Raw genomic sequence first — 17,520 nt, forward strand, 5'->3', positions numbered from 1 at the left:
TCCGACTATGTTTAAAATAATCAAAAACAAATTTCTGAAAAATCGGCTCAGTCTTTCTTCGAAATAAAATCTTGATTGAGGATGTAAGTTCACACACATCGGCACAACTGTCAATATTTTGCGGGAAGCGAATAAGGTAGAATCGGGATAATCTTACTTGATTTCATCCACGTCGATCGGAGAGTCCTCGGGGCTGATCTCGCCCTCGGAACTGGCCGCCGTGTTAATGATGGGAATGTCGGACGGCTTCCTGATGGACAGCGGGGTCTGCGCCTCTTCGTTCTTCTCGATGCTGCCCAGAGTGGCCGCCAGCGTTTTGGCTACCGCCGATTCCTCCGACGTCATCGTCGCGTTCGCCGACGTCGCTGTTGTTGTCGTGATCGTCGTCGTTCCCGTCGCGCCCGCTTTCCGATTTTCGTCCTCGAGCTCGTCCTCCGAGTCACCCAGGCCCATCTTCCGCTGCAGCGCCAATTGCGTCTGCCGCTCAATCTCCCTGATGTCTTCCATCGTCAGACCAGTCCACTCATCCTGCCAGGCCCAGGCCTGCCTGTGCGCCCGCACCATCGTCTTCCGCAGAGCTGGAACCGACCTTAATACGTCTCACGCACGGCCGACCGGGTGCGCCGGGTTAAAATTAACCCTTTCGATCACGACCTCTTGTGTGTCACGGGGAGGAAGAAGCTATATATTCCAGCAACGGCAAGCGTGGCAACGCCCGATGTTGCGTGGACAAAAGTAATAGCGAATTGATAATGAAATAGGCTACAATTCTGCTAATTCGAAGACAAAAAGTCTTTACGTTAAAAATCTATTTTTATTTGCATGCTTCGACTTCAACAAGTATATAAATAAGCTACAATATCTAAATTAGTATTCGAAATTCAAAAGATGTTCAGAAAAATGTTAGGGATCAACGATAGAATTGCAATTCTAATAAATTTCAATTAATTTGTTTTTAATAAATACTTAAACGGTAGTTTAAGCCACGATTAACTTTTAATTTAAAGCAACCTAAATTAAATAAGATTCTTTTTAACAGAACAAAGATTCATGATCGAAAGAGTTAACCCTTTAGCTGCCGGGCTCTTTGCATAAGAATTTATATCGTGTTAAATTTGGCAAACTCAAAGCATCGTTATTCATAAAAAAGCGAAACATGAACAAATACAAAATTACAATACACAATATATTGTGCAATTTCTTTCAACTGGTTCTTTTTTTGTAACTTGTAACTTTGCAATATAACTTTTTATACTACTATGTACTGTTTGTTTTTCAATATTTAACATTAAATGTTTCCATTTTATACAAATTCAAAATCGATATTTCCGTGCTCACTTATTGTGCAATATTGAAGAAGAGATTCTTCTTCTCCTTTTTGACTCGTTCCAAGAAAATGCACAACTTCCGAGACACTCTGTATACCGAATAAGTGAACCCTTAGTTCTGCGAAGAGAAAACGCGTACTTAAATTGGCAGCGCTGACGTTTCTCCAATTTCGTTTCATCCCGAAGGAAACAGCATGCGATATCTTTATTCAGAATTTTCAGAAAGACCAATCTCATTTCTGGGAAATGTTCTTCCCGGTAAACTGGCCCGGTGAAGGGCAGTCTCGCGTTCGAGATAAAAATGTCAAGAGTTAAATGCCCGGCATCCAAAGGGCAAGATAGGGCAAAAGTGGTGAGCACGTAACGGTACTAACCTACGTCGTGTATGAACTTTTCTAATTTCGTTTGCATGCCCCAATAACGGAACTCTACTCGGCATAGCTTGTACGCGCACATTAGTGACTTTCCCGACGACGTTGGCTGTTGCTTTCCCTAGCGAGAGAATCGCTAATGTATCAACGGTGAAACTACTTAAGCGGATAGGTGTAAAATTCTTCGAAAGAGATAGAGAAAGAGGAAGAGAAATGGGGAGATGTATACTTCCACATCGGCCCAATAATCCTCCAGCCACGTGTCCTCCAGCGGGCCTCTACCGGTCTTCTCCGACATGTACAGCTTAGGGTCCTCCTCCTTCACATAGTCCGCCCCGTACGGCTGATCCTTGACAATGTCGATCAGGTCTTGGGAACAAATTGTCGCGGAATCAATCGGAGTAAGTGTGACACAACCGCGTTATTTCTTAATTATTAAAAGTCAACGGTCGTTTATAACATCGTTAAGAGCAACGGTAAAAATTTTCTGAATACTCGGGGAATCATTATAACTAATCCTAGTTCTAACAAACAAGAAACCACAACAATGAACGATTCTATAGTGATCGATAAATCGTATACGAAAATTAGCGAACAACATTATCGAGAAATTTATTTGAGAAATATTGTGAGCTTCGTCTATTGTTAAGACGAACATACATATTTTACGTCACGAAGTTCACGCGGTATTTTTACTTTCAGGCTCAACTACATCGCTGTTGAATGGCGTGACAACGTCGTGTTCCGTGTTCGTCTATAATCTAATCTAATTTCCTCTTTACCCACGATCCTGTTCCTGTAATCACTGCCGGTGAGATTGAAGACGTTCTCCTGGTGACCGTCGTCCGGAAAGTAATAGGTTTCGATCTCGACGGAGAACTTCTCCACGAACGGGCACGTGTAGCGGGTCTTGGTGTACGGATAGGCGTTCCATGCTTCCTCCTTGGCGATCAACGCCGATTTGGGCAGGAGGCTCTTGAACCAGCCCGGCAGGTGACTGCCCACGTGATAGATTTTGTGTGTGTACTGCCCGTTACCGCCCGGACCGTTGCTGTACGGCTCGTTCTCGATTATCTCCACGCCGCTACCGGCACCCTTGCTCTCGTCCCGAGATTTTTTCTGCGCGAGTTACACAGGACGAACGGTTATTGATCACTTAAGGAGCACATTCGCCGCGTCGGCCATAAAATCTTTATCCTTATCTTTATCGGTGGAAGAACGGCCGCTGTCGCGCGGGCATACACGCGGGAAGGACGCAAATAGAAAGAAAAACCAGAGGGGAAAAAAAGATAAGACATAGACGCAATAATCGCGAGGGACAAAAACAATATATAACACCGAGGATGTCGGATGAGCGAGCATTTGAATAACGTGTTTTACGAAGGAAATTAATCGCGTTAGAATCATTATTGAACAGTACGCACAATCTACTTGGCTAATATGCATAATTTATTACAATTCTGAAAAGAGAAATGAGAAATTTACGGCTTCGTACAAGATAAACTCTCCGTAATTCGCCATCTAGCTTTCGTAGAGTCAGAATATAGATGTTTCGCCGAAAGTACGCGAAATGTAAATAAATTTCAACAAGTAAATCGAGATTAAATCGCTTATAGTCTCCTTTCTCGCGACACGCGGGCCGACGCGATGAGTTATAAACGCGATAATTACCGCTATCATGTACAGCTGAGCGATTCGATACTCCTCTACCGTGAGAGGCAACGGTATGCGATACTCCTTGATCAACATTTTGTTGGAGCCTGTCCTGTATCACCCGTGCATCTTCGCAAAGCGCGTCTCCCCTTCAGAGATACCGGACGCCGCCGCGTTCGACGTCTTCGCGACACCTCAAGAGATCTTTCTCGCCAGGAATCACGAGTGACGTCTCCATTTTGCGTCGTCAAGTGTAATCTTCTGCAAAAGTAGAAAGAAGATATTTCCATATCGCTTTACATCGGTAAAGCATCTGCGGACGATCTGCATTTAAAATACCAAGCTACGATTGCTACGTAGATAGTACTCGAGAATCCTTAGATTTCACGCGTTCGTATATCGGATAATAACGGAGCTTGATATAAAAGCTTAATAATTATCTCGAGAATAATGGCAACGCTTGGGAAAAAAAGCACCGGCAAAAAGTGAGTAAGTAAGAGCGAGAAATAAAAGGCAAACATAAAAAAAAGTATTCTACTTTTATAAGCATCATATACTTAACGACAATTCGCATAATGTTAAAATATCGATAAATATAAAACAATTGTATATATAACAAGAGTATATTCTTTCAACTATTGCAAAAAGATTGCGTAATCAAAGGAATTGTTTAGAATTGAAAATGACGCACGCTTCAATTGTCGACTCGTTTCTTACAAAAAAAAGATGTCGAAAACGAGGAAAATTGATAGGTACCGAGAATTACTATCATTATACCCGAGCTGTGCGCCGCTGGACTTTCTTTGATTGAATTAAATTCTACAGCTCTCATCTTGATTGCAGGGTACACGTTGTGGCGAACGCAAACCACGTCGATCGCATCGCAACTATCGCAATAAGTTGTTGCTGCTTGCGCTCAGCGATATACGTAAATATCGCATCCTTATTGACGCAAATATTTACTGTGTCGGAAACATTCGTAGTTCCGGCGCTTAGTCATGGTTCAAAATATAGCAAATAACCATAATAGCCAACGCCAGCAATAAATTCATGTCTATAAGGAATAAAAAATTCAAGCTTGCCATCTACGTAATTGGTCGTTTTTATCAACGCATGTTCCGTGAATAGTATCTGTTTATCGCGATACAGGTGAGCTTGGTACATAATTGATAGCTAAGCGAAATAATAATGGATAATGTGCAGTATTGAATAATGAAGTGACGTTTATATGCGTATTTCGAGCGCGAGAGCTGTTAATTAAATTATCAATAATCATACAAATTGTCACGTAATTCACGATATTTTTAACTTTATCTTATTTTTGTCAGTTTGAATTATATATCAGAGCCTGAGGCAAACGTTTCTTGAAAAGAACACTGTGTTTCAAGTGCTGTTTTTGCGATCTTGAGCAGGAAGACAATTCGTCAGTTTCATTGTCATTCAATTTCATTGTTATATAAATTCGTCAATTTGATACTTTAAAGGTAACACATTTTAATTCGTTCTCCATCGTCCCTAATCTCACGCGTAAAATATTATCCCGCATGCAAATCGCTAATTGTTAGCGAATAATTCGCGGCAGCCGCGTTCTCGCAATGTCTCGCATCCATCAGGCAGAAGCAATAAACAAAGCGTTACGCGAAACGTTTATTTATACGCGGGTCAGCCCCGGCGCTCGTGCGTACGTGAATTTTATACCGCGCGCGAAATTAGCAGCCGGCAATTACGCGGCACAGATCGGCCTGCTGCAAAATCCGCCAGTATTCATAAGACCACGGTCGCTTCTGTAAACATATACGTGTACGCGCGCACACACACACACATACACGCACACGCGCATACATCACCCACACACAAAATTGCAAACTTTAATCGCCGTGCTGCGAGTTCTGCACAAATGCACAAGATTTACTCTGGTCGAGCGAGAGTGCAGTGGATGTTGACGATAACGTCGGACGTACCGCATTCACGGCACCACCGACGTGCGGCGTAGTTTCCGGAGGAGATATACTTCTCTCCGAGTTTTTACATCTTTCTCGTGTCCCGATTTAAACTCCGCTTCGCGGGAGCGAGATATGTGGGATCGGGACACGAGAACATTGCACGCGCGTGTCACTCCACTCCGTCCAATTCGGAGACTTTTGCGATCGCGCTCGCTGAACGTGCGCTCTAATTGAGCTTTTAATCTCCAAATTCGCCCTCTGTTCGTCGCTTCACACAAACGCGCGATAAATTGCGAAAAGAATTCAATTCGTCGATCCTGCACCGTTTTTAGTGAATGAACTCTTATTCTCTACACCTATAAAAGAATTTTTTTTATATTAAATCACTTTTATCTATACACATATATTATATATATAAGAAAAATAATTTAATAAAAAACAACTTATGTATAACTACATACACATAGACATATAATGTACAACACTCACAGAAATAAAGCGTTAGAATGCTTAATAAAATAGAATTATTAATTTAATTAAGAATGAGTTTTAAAAGACGATGAATAAAATGTGAAACAGATTATTAATTAATCGCGATTAATATATCGCGAGGGGAGATTTTTAAGAAATCTCTTTAAATAATCTCTTTAAATATAAATGATTTTTAAAGTCGATGACACACAGTACCATAGTATACATTTCTCGTAAATAAATATAAATGAGCTCTTATATTAATGTGCGCATTATCGTATTATGTTTGTTCATTATGATGCTTTTCAAAACCGTTCGTAAGAGTAACGATATCGTGCGACAACATTAAAGACAAGAATTTTTTTAATATTAGAGAGAATAAAGATACACAGAATAAAATTAATACGCGTCGCAATTAGTTAAGGAAAATAAACTAATAAACTCGTAGCTTTCTTTCCGATATCGTACGAATTCACGTAGCTCCGATTAAAAAGAAGGAACGGGTCGAAAAGCTTTCGGCGAAAAAGGCGGGCGGTTTAATTTACCGATAAAAGGGTTAAACAATGATGCGAATGATGTCACAGCGGGGACGGCGGGGACGCGATTGAAGGGTGCTTAAGGGGGGCGGCTCGACGACGACGACGACGACGACGGGACCAAGTGACATCGAAGGGCGCGCACACACGCGACACACAACACGCGAACACGGCGACGCGTCGCCACCGACTGAACTGACGGCGGAGCGGAAGGAGGCCGCGATCGCACGCGCGACTCGTCGAACCCGCGAAATCGCTGCCGGCCAATCGGAGCTCGTATACCTCGCGACCCGACGAGCCCGCGGGCAGGGCCGTAAATTAAACGGCGCCAATGCGAACAAACATGTTATTTTACAACAAAGAGCAGGCCTCGCGCGCCGTAGACCGCCGCGCCGTAGCGTAACGATTTACGCACGTCACATGATTGAAGATATTTTTTTATGTATCGGCTCCGAGGGTGGTCCAGGTTGCGATTACCTTCTTCTCTCTTAATTATTGAAGGGTTTAAGAGACTCGCTTATATACCGTACACGAGAAGCGGCATATCGTTGCGTTTGAGGCATGTAAGATATGTGATATCTTTCATATTCCATGCATTTGCAACACGTTTTTATATTTTACACCAGATATCGCACATTTTTGTACTATAAGGGTTATATCATAATTTATGATAGAAAAGTATACTAGTGATCTGTCGTAAAAAAAAAAATAATAATAATGCGAAAGCAATTTACTGAGGAATTCCCAAAGGAGAATTTCCCGTGCGATCACACGCTGACCAAGACCATGATCCAGCGATCATATCATATTATTTATCAGCGATTTATCGTAAAATGTATACGAAAGAGAATCGACGTATTTGCGCGTCTCTGAAATAGAAGGTGCCGTGTGTCGTGACGACTCCGCGATGACAGAGCTCAAAGATAACTCCGCCCCCTCCCTCCTCCTATATCCGCGTGGCGGATATACGTGAGATCTCGCCGGGGATCGTTTCGAGATAATGGAGACGTGATACCGGAAATTGTCGTTAGATAATAGAAATGTGACGCCGGGGTGGTTAACTCGCCACTGCCCGGACAACCACCGTCCTCCGCCGCCACCCGGTCTATTGATCGCCCCCGAACGGCCAAGAAGGCGCGAGACCAGCTGCGCCACTCATCGCGCGCCGGCGAACCCCCGCGAGAAGGCGAGATCGAAAACGGCGGCGTCGCGACGCCGCGACTCCGGCGTGCGCGTCTCGTTCCCGCCGGAGTCACCTTAACCCTTTCGGAACCCCTCCGTTGTTGTCGCTCTAATCTGATGACAGTGAGGTGCCCTGAAAAAAAATCTCACCTCTTTCGAGGCCTGTCCCAAGCCGAAGTTTAATCCCCGAACAATCTCTCTCGGAAACTACATCTTTCGAAATCTCAAAATTGTGAGAAACCGCGTTCCCTAATCCTTTTACTCGCTTAAATTTAATACAGTCGCGGTGAGAGGAATAGTATGAAAAAAAGCACCAGTCTAGATGACGGAAGATATAATAATGTAAGAGAAACAATTTTAACAAAGCGACTCTGGAAATCTTTTTTTATTGAAACTTTTATACAGCGGTTTCAAACAATTATATTTCCACAACAATTTCGAATAAATAAATGTCACCGTGCGTTAGGTGAGTAATAGATAAACGAGTTACAACCACTTTATGCAACCGAGAGTCCAAATTAAAATTTAATATTTCATATCCGATCCTCCTTCCCCCTCCCCCCCCCTCTCTCTCTCTCTTTCTCTCTCTGGGGCGACAAGAACCGATTAAAAATTAAAACGACCGTCGCGTGTCGGCAGACAAGCCATCATATTTGTCTCGCCTATTTCCAGCTGCCACTAACAGGATCAAGTTATTCTCACGCTTCTGCTAATTGCCCGCCTTCTTGGCGATTCTGTTTGGATCCTCGACTTCATAACCGTGCGGCGGCACCGGGTTTTTCACAGGATTATGGAATAACGTGTGATTCCCATCGCCCCAAGGAAATGGCTGTTGAAAGAAAAATGAAAGCTATATATGGATGGGGATTTCTTAGCCACTCGCGCATCGAATATTCGAAAGAATAATATTTTCGAAATAGATTCGATCAAGAATTGATTCGCTACGTAAAGCCTTTAATGATAAAAAAAATTAGCAATATTAATTTTATTCTATAAGTAGACAAACAAATTTAAATTAATTTTGCATCGAGTTACTAAAAAAAAGCTCACGCGGTTGAGAGAGATATAACAAAACTGGAGAATGGCTCTGTTTACAAATCCAAAATCAAAACAACGGAGAACTTTCCTCCGTCGTTCTCTCTTTTGCGAATTTTACGAAATATATAGCAAAAATTATGGTGAAATTTATAGTATAAGAGAATATAGTATAAGAACTAAGGTAAGGTCAGTGAAATTGTGGGTCTTCATTAGTCAATAACCGAGATTACCAAGGAAATAGGTCTAGCAGTCAAAGAGACATAAAATAGACTACCGTAATAAGTGACCGAATAAAAATTTGTAAAAATTTGTGTTACAATTTAATCATCTTGCAAAATTGAAAAGAAAAAAGAAATGACTGCACAGATTTCTGAAACATTCGCGCATTAAATATTTGAAAAATCATATTTTCGAAATAGATTTGATCAAGATTGATTCGCTATACTTTCATTGTGAATTTATGAATTTAAAGAAGGAAGCAAGTTATACCTTACATTCACTGTTATGCTTAATCAATGCAATTTGAAAATTCTACAAAAGCAATTTGTAAGTGCTGGTCTACAACCTTGCTTTAAAGGATATTTAAGCTCTATAAGCCGTAAGAAATTGACCAATCGCAATAAAATGTGAAGAAAATACTCGACTGTGATTGGTCAATTTCTTACAGCTTAGAGCTTAAATACCCTTTAAAGCAAGGTTGCGTAGACCAGCACTAATGCGTCTTAAACATTGTGTGATTTAACAGCAAATTAATCATATCTCACAAGCATTTTCGTATTTCATCAACTCAATTAAACGCAATATAAATTCCACGAGTGATTTGCAATGCAATCGCTCCGCGGTTGATCTGCAATGATTTTCCAAATTTGTATACGGAATACCTCCTATACTCCTATCGCCGCGTCAACGATTAAATTCTCGCTGATAAAGAATCGATCGCGAAACTCGCCGTTTGCAGACATAAATTAGGACGCGATCGAGAGAGTCTCTACATTCGCGCCGGAACTACCAGATCATAACGGTAAAAAGATTTTTCAAGTCCTGTTTCTCGTGACAGTTTCTGACAAATGTGGGGGACCAGAACCTTAGTCCGACGACGCATATACGGAAGATCCAGGAACGGCTCCCTCGGCTGCTTCGCTTTTTCTCGCTGCCGCGCGTAAGTAATCGCCGACATGACCACGACCAGAGGTAACGCGACGCACAATGACAGCATACGCCAAAATGCGAGCTTGCGTGGATCTGCGCCCATAATCGGTCGTATTGTTATTTACATGCGATCAACGCGTATCGCTAGAAATTCCATAGTGAAATTAAATTGCGTTCTACTCGTCGGTCGGTCTCACCCGTCGGTAAATTAAATTCGTGCCATGCACTCGATTCTCGATCCATGCATATTCCTCTTTATGAATGTGAAATATCGAAATAAAAGGTAGAATATATCGAAATAAAGCAAATTCAATTAGATTTTGAGTTATTACTGATAACATAAATTAATTGTAGGTACTTAAATTTGGTTTTAATCTGCAGGAAATCGAGAAAAATATAAAATTAATTGAAATGATGATTAATTACATTTAATTTTCGTATGATATTTAATAACTTTTTCCTTTTCCATTATATATCGCGTTAAATTTACGTATTTTAAAAAGTAATTATTTTATCTTCTAATATTTATACGTAAAAATAAATATTTTATTTTCTATATATTTATATGTATAATATAAATATCAAAGTTATATAGATCTCCATATAACACGGGTTCGTACAACACGGAAAATTTTTAATATTTACTTATTTTAAAATAAAATAAAAAATATTTTACTATTATATCTTTAATATTCATTTTATTTTACATTCCCATCTTTATATCTTTTATAAATATATGTTTCCATATATATGCATACATAATCCATGTATGTATAATTTATGTGACTCGTATAACATATAGATTCATATATTTCATATAACATGGAACGAATCCCCCGTGTTATACGAGGGTCTGTATATAATAGTCTAAACTTAAAGTTCCATTTTTCCAGGATATTATCCCAGAGATACACGTGACTCTGTCCTTCTCTCGCTTTTCTGTATACATATATGTGTCCTCCATTTCGATAAATCATCGTTCGCAATTCTAATCTCGAGCCACCTAAATCTCGGCGCCGCAAGATTCCTGGTGCGCCGCGAGCCGCGAATTTATCGGGAAAGTTCGAGATACGCGTGGAGGAATTCCCAACGTTACCGGAGTGCGGGCGATAATAAGTTGGCGGCTCGGGAGGACACGGCGGTCTCGGCGAAGGGCACGGTGGGTAAGGATCGCAGCGAGGATCATCGTGCGTCGGAGGTGAGCACGGATCTGTCTCTGGACTCTCTGGCACGGTTCGCGATTCGCAGTCCTTCGATCTCTCGAACATACCGAGCTTTCGTCGGAATGTCAGGCACCGCAAACCGGACGGCCTCGTCCAGGTACGAACGAACGATGTCATGTTATACCTCGTGTATCGCCTTACGTTTCCTCTCGCTTGAGTCTTGGAATTCCTCTCTCGAGGGAAATTGGGGGTGAAAGATGCGGCTGAGACTTTAAGGGTCCCAACCACGAAAAGTGTCGCTCCTTTCGCTTGAAGTTACCGTCATGATTATCAGTCAATAGTCGATTGACACGTGAATAATTATTTACGTTGGAGGGAGAAAAATGAATAACGAATACGGAAAATCCGGTATAGAATAGATGAATATATATTGGCTAAATTTCCAGAGGTTCCGGACATTTACTGAAATAAAATTAACGCGCAAGAGCTACACACAAAAAATGTAGAATATAAAAGAATAGAAAATAAACTTGAAATGGTGACACGCGTTATTCGGATTACTGATGCGATACTGATGTGATATAATGCCCGACGTTGCCTGCGAAACCCTAAAAGCGACGGTGCGATACGCTTTGCTATGGCGACGCCGACGCGGATCTAATGAGACGTCGAAGACGGCCCCGTTTAATCCCTCGGGAAGATGAGATTAATAGGGGAGTGCACTTAAACGCGAAGACGTCACGCTCACGAATGGATGCGTCGCATGACAAACGGGAACATCGCTCAATCCACACTTTATCGACACGCCATTATATCTGGACCCGACGGAAGCTGGTAAACTGCCCGCCATCTGCATATCGCAATTCCCGCGGAAAATATTTCCATATTTGCCTCACGCGACCAAGTATAATTTTCTTGAAAGTTCAATCGGGAAAGATTCGTTTCTTCAAAACAACTTTTTCATCTGAACACAATAGTAGCGTGACTTACTATTGTGCACTATTAGAGTTAAAAGACCGATCTGAGAAACAAAGAGCATATAAGATACCGTAGATAGCGTACAATTATTATTATATTATTATAAAACAATATAATTATAAGATTATATATGTTATTTTATGATATAATAAAATTATATAATAACCCGTGTAATATTATGTATGTAATATGCAGAATAAATAAAAAAAATCATTACGACAAAGTTATACTGCGAGATTATAAATCTAATATAAATTAAAAAAGGGTTTATATATTATATGTACCTTACTTACAGCGTTCTCTAAAGAAGCGAGAGGATTAATCGAGGTTTGCATGCCCTAAATTTAGTCCTAGTCGCAATATCCGGCGTCACCCGCCAAGAAACCCTATTTGGCCTTTCATTCCCATAAAGATTGAATATCGAGCGAGCGAAGGAAAATAAAATTGTTTGCGAGCCGACGGCAAAGGGCTGCACTTTAATTCCGCCTCGGATCTTTCGCGTGGCATTTAATTACGGCTCTCGGGAGTCGCGAATATTTGTCTTTTCACGCCGCGCGGCCGACGAATGGGAAATTCAGAATTTGATCGAATTGTAATGTCACCGCGGTCTGACCTTTCGAGGGAAGCAGCGCGACTTGTCGGCTATTCCGGTACGCTATTAATACAATAATTGTGCGAAAATACCAAAGGCTCCGAGCATCGATCACGGCGGATCGTTAAGATTATAATTAACCCCGCGACACCAGACATGGGGGTTTTTTCACCGATAAAATAAGAATGCCCGCTCTTAACTTATTTGCACGATTACCAGAAATGTATTGACCATCGATTACGCATCTTTTTATAAGAATTTTCCGTCCCCCGGGCGCATTTGTTATAGTATTGACCCATATACAAAGAGAAAGAGATTTACGATTCTTATTCGATTAAACTTCGTATAAACTTGATTTTCGAACGGAATGGAAATCCATCGTGAATTATGTATGATTTCCGTTCCGTTGACGCCTCGTCGACGGACTATTTATTTGTTTTATTGATAAATATGTATGAATATGTCCCGAATAAATGCTCGGAGCATATTATTGATCTCGTGTCCGCGCGTTAATATTTCCTAAACGGATATCCGAGATATTATTTTTCTACTTGTTTGCTTTCTCGTGGGATGACAGCGAATTATCCTGCGTACAAGTGGAAACAATGCCGCCAGATTCGCACCAGGGGCTGCTTCCTGGGAAACGGGAGTACGTCGATGCGACTTGCGCGGCAACCTTTGACATTTCAAAAGGGCGGGTCGAAGTTTCCTTTCCACTCTCCGAGGATAGGCACGCTCCCGGTGTGACCCAACATCCGGCCGAAATGTGTACGGCGCATAAAAGATCTACGTACTAATTTGCTGGGCCACAAATGAGTTTCGATTCTATATCTCGTAAAAGTTAATTAAGACATTAATGTTCGTTAATCTCCTTCCGCATCCTTTTTTTCTTCACTTCCTAGCCCTGATTCTTTTCAATAGTTATAAAACGCAATGTATTCTCCCCTTTCCCCTCCCGTCCTACATTTCGTTGTAGCGACATTTGTAAATGAAAGTGCACACGAAACGCGCATAAATGTTCAAAGTGCATGCCATGATCATGTATATCGCTCGAAAAATATCTAAATATCTCCTTTGTCGTTAGAATTCTCAAAAAGCTTGTATTGTTAGTATGTAAATGAGGATGCTTGCAATTACTAGTATAAGAAATTTCTCCTTTACATTTACTTTATTTTATCTTGGAATTGAACACATAGAATGCATCTTAGTGTGCGTATTTGGTAAAAAGAGCGAACTATTTTCTTTTTATCAAAAAAATAAGAAAGAAATGATATATTAAAAAATTGAGTAATTTTTCATACTTTTTAAAATATTAATATATATGGACCACGTATGTATAATTACATATTGAAAATTTTTCAATTTAATATTTCTATCGTAGTGTTCTCTAGTACATTATAAAGACACGATACAATAGTAGACGAATGGAATATGATAAGACATGGATTATTAAACCGCACAGAATAATATTAACCTTATCGTAATATTTCCGATATACGTGATATTTGCGTAATATTTTATAAATATCCAGTGGAGCTACGGTCCAAGTCGGACTCGGGTCTCCTCAAATTTTCAAGTTTCGAGACAAGATTTGTTTTCTGGGAATAGGTTGTCACACAGCCTAAACTCCCAACCTCCAACCTGGAGGGCCAGCACCTTCTCTAAATATAGAGGGGTTCTCGTGGCAAGATACTCTCAGTGGATTATCATTACCTTCTGATTTCGAGATATGTGGCGATCGAATAAAAACCAACGATTTTCGGTCGGACTTGAACTCGGATCTTCGACTCATCGGAGCAGCGCACATTTCTCCGATGCGCCACGATCGCCACAAATATCGTCATTATCATTATTTAATTAAAGATTACTCTAATCTAAAACATTACTTATCAAGATAGCATATAAGATCCGCTTAAAATTAACTCTAAAAAGTATGATTTTATTATATATTTACATTTATGAAGCTCGATTTACTGTTTCTCGTTCGTTTTTACAACTAAAATACGGTCTCGAGTACTTATCTAATGTATTGTACTTCTTACAAAAAAATATTTCTTAATTTTTTAATAGAAGATGTATCATTTGTGCATCAAATATTACGTATTATCGAATATCTGACATAGAAATAAGAAAATATCTCACTACATATATATGGGAATAAATTCGTTAAATCGAGGCCCACTTGTTAAATCACATATCGTGTGATATATTCCGCAGTTTGCAGAATCAAGAGACCGTTAAAAAAAAAAGTCTGCGAGACAATGAATTCAGAGAGCCGGAAAGTTCCGCTAGAGAACAAAACGCTGGAAATAAAATAAAAATTCTAAACACATATAGACCCAGGGAATTACGGAATCGAATAAAAGAACTGAGAATTGCACACAAAATCAAGTGTTTTAGGTTAACAATTTTATATTATTGAAAAAAAGCTCTTGAAATAAAAAAAGCCGATAGGGGCAAAGTCCTGCGAAATTAAGCATCTACAAATCCGTAACGGATTCAAGGGTAACGAATAATTTCTCGAGAGATTTTTCTCTCCATCGCAACGTGCGCACAATCCTGAAAGTTTATGGCATTTTGCGGCATTTATGTTCGTCATGTATTTATATTAACCGCTAAGAGAGTTCTCGTTACGAAGGCACAGATGCTGCCGGAAAATAAATCGACCACGCTTCTTGAGTCTCAATTTCTAATTATTGCATACCATAATTAGTATAGCGGACGGCGCGTGTGCGGTTTATCATGTTCATCATTCAGCTGCGTAAACCTAATTACATCGCTCGGCACGTAGAATCTCCGAGGTCGCGTCGTATATATAGTACATATCCATTAACCGCAATATAACAACAAGCTTGCGATATCGCGTAATTAAACCATCAAAATAATTGAAGTTATTAAAGTAGCGGTTTTTCCTCAGCTTCTGCTAGCTTTTTCTGGACATTTTGGACTGCGTTCTGTCAACAAAAGTTTATATCTTTTTCTGACAAGTCAATACAAAACTATTTCTTCATCATTATTTTTAATAAATAAGACATTTAGGACTAAAATAGAACTAAAACATAGGACATTTTCTATAATTGGAAAAAAGAAGGAAGTGACCAATATGAACGCAATGATGTAGACATGGATGAGAAAATCCTATTATTTTTTATCTATGTAAGTCTTAAATCTCATTATCCTCTCTCCACTATTAAGCTTTATTAAGTTTTCCACCCGAAAATTGGGGCGAGCCTACACTTAATCGATTTTCCAAATGTTTGACGTCACTCATGACGTCTCTTAAAGAGAGAAAGGGAGATACTTGAAATTCGCTCTCATTCAACCGACGCGACGTCAACATTGTGATGTCCTCCGCTCTGTTGCTAACGTCAGTAACGAGAGTAAAATAATAACGAGACACGAGTGCATGGATATTATTTATACTGGACGCCACGGGCGCGACATTTTCCGTAAAGTGGAATATTAATCGCAAATGTCAAATTCGAGTGTGAAAAGCGAAAAGCGCGATTGTGCGATTGAAAAACATTTGTTTTCAAAATAATAATAGGGCAGGTTAAACGCGCGATAAAAGTAATAAATTATCTCCTCCGGTTAAATTTAAGTTTGCATTTGCGAAAACGAAATTAAAACTGCGATTAATCGCGATTAAGAATCGAAGATTTATAAATTTAAAATTTTTATGTGCGATATATTATCCACAGCGAAAGAGAAAATTCCATGGCAGACCTAATGGATATCTAATAATAATTGCAAATTGTATTTAATAAATTCTTATGAGATAATTTTAGTTTATTAGACTTACAATTAGTAATACGATTAAAAAAGCATAAGATTATTTGATAAAGTTTACTCGAATGAAAAATAAGATAGAAATGAGATGTTTAGTTAAAAATATCTATCTACATAAAATAATACATAATAACTTGCTAATCGTATAGGACAAAATATTTTCCAAATAATTATTCAAAAGTGCTTTTATCTATGTAGCGTCTTTAGATTTGAATAAAAATAAACAATTTTTATCAATTTTATGGAATTAGAATCGTCGAATAAACGATTTCCGGATCTGAAATCTATATCCATAGTTTGCTAAAATTGCAACCATTATGAAACTATACTACAGATCTAAAAATTCTATCTCAAGGATATGCAAATACAAAGGTCAATGAATTTGGGATTCATGAAGTCAAGTATCTGTGAATCCATGAATATATGAACAATTCGTGGTGACTAATTGTCTGAAATATACGCAGCAGCATTGAAATATATATTAACTTACAATTAGAAGTAACTTGTAGAACTGCCTTAAACAGATACCATTATAAATCACGTCATAAAAATCAGTTATATTATATATATATATATATATATATATATATATTTAATTAATTATATTAAATTAATTATATTCTCTCTCGCAAAAATATATATATATATACTACATTTCCTAAGTTTGTGTGTGCGAACAGGTACAATTTCACCAGTCTAAAATTCTATTCCACGTGCTAAAATTCTACGAGATAACTTGAATGAAATAAATTTTCAAGTAATGTACGAATTGTTTAGAAAACGTAATATTCCTAACATTATCTTATGCGTATTTAGTTATTTACATCTATGATCCCTAATGTCACAACATTTTCAAACCGAACGGATAATTTTGTCCGCGAACACAATAGAATTATGTTATCTTATTTATCAGTATAATTATATGTTTGTTCTGTCATATTACTGGGTCATATCACGGTGATTGATACAAAGGAAAGAAATGTATAGCAACTGTAACGCGTGTGTGTGCGGGGCTAAGGTTCTCACATGGAGGAGGAAGGTTCTCTGACAGAGAGTAAGATATAATATTTCACATCAAAAATCCTCTCTAAACGTTTCTCTCGCGTGTGCCTCTCTTTTTCCTCCCCGTTCCCTCGTCTAATTCTTTCGTACGCTACTGTCCATCATCATCGATCACCGGAACACCAGGCCATCCAAATTGCTCGACGATTCGCAGCGACGATCACGCGCGCCGTTTCGCAATTCGCCGACAATTTCCTGCCGTTCACCAAGCACGCAGTCGATTTGTCGCTCGTTTATACGCATTCGTCGAAACGCGCCAATCGAT

At 39.4% G+C, this 17,520-nt stretch overlaps 1 protein-coding gene across 11 annotated transcripts in view; it reads right to left on the reverse strand.

Moving 5' to 3' along the window:
- Rdgb (retinal degeneration B) overlaps positions 1 to 17,520 on the reverse strand; it is a 35,588-nt gene that overhangs the window by 17,881 nt on the left and 187 nt on the right. For 10 of the 11 annotated variants that reach the window (XM_077411004.1, XM_077411003.1, XM_077410999.1 and 7 more), the window contains exons 2-6: positions 3,371 to 3,613; positions 2,482 to 2,818; positions 1,929 to 2,068; positions 1,703 to 1,820; positions 158 to 578 (exon numbers count right to left, since the gene is read on the reverse strand). In XM_077411004.1, the coding sequence (XP_077267130.1) occupies positions 158 to 578; positions 1,703 to 1,820; positions 1,929 to 2,068; positions 2,482 to 2,818; positions 3,371 to 3,448 (1,094 nt within the window). In that variant the 5' untranslated portion in view covers positions 3,449 to 3,613. Of the gene's footprint in view, positions 1 to 157; positions 579 to 1,702; positions 1,821 to 1,928; positions 2,069 to 2,481; positions 2,819 to 3,370; positions 3,614 to 6,311; positions 6,500 to 17,520 lie in introns of those variants that run through there. The other variant, XM_077410998.1, reaches the window with a different exon arrangement.

The sequence above is a fragment of the Temnothorax americanus genome, unplaced genomic scaffold, assembly GCF_048541705.1.
Source record: "Temnothorax americanus isolate GAGA-0224 unplaced genomic scaffold, ASM4854170v1 Scaffold3, whole genome shotgun sequence".
Classification (NCBI taxonomy): domain Eukaryota; kingdom Metazoa; phylum Arthropoda; class Insecta; order Hymenoptera; family Formicidae; genus Temnothorax; species Temnothorax americanus.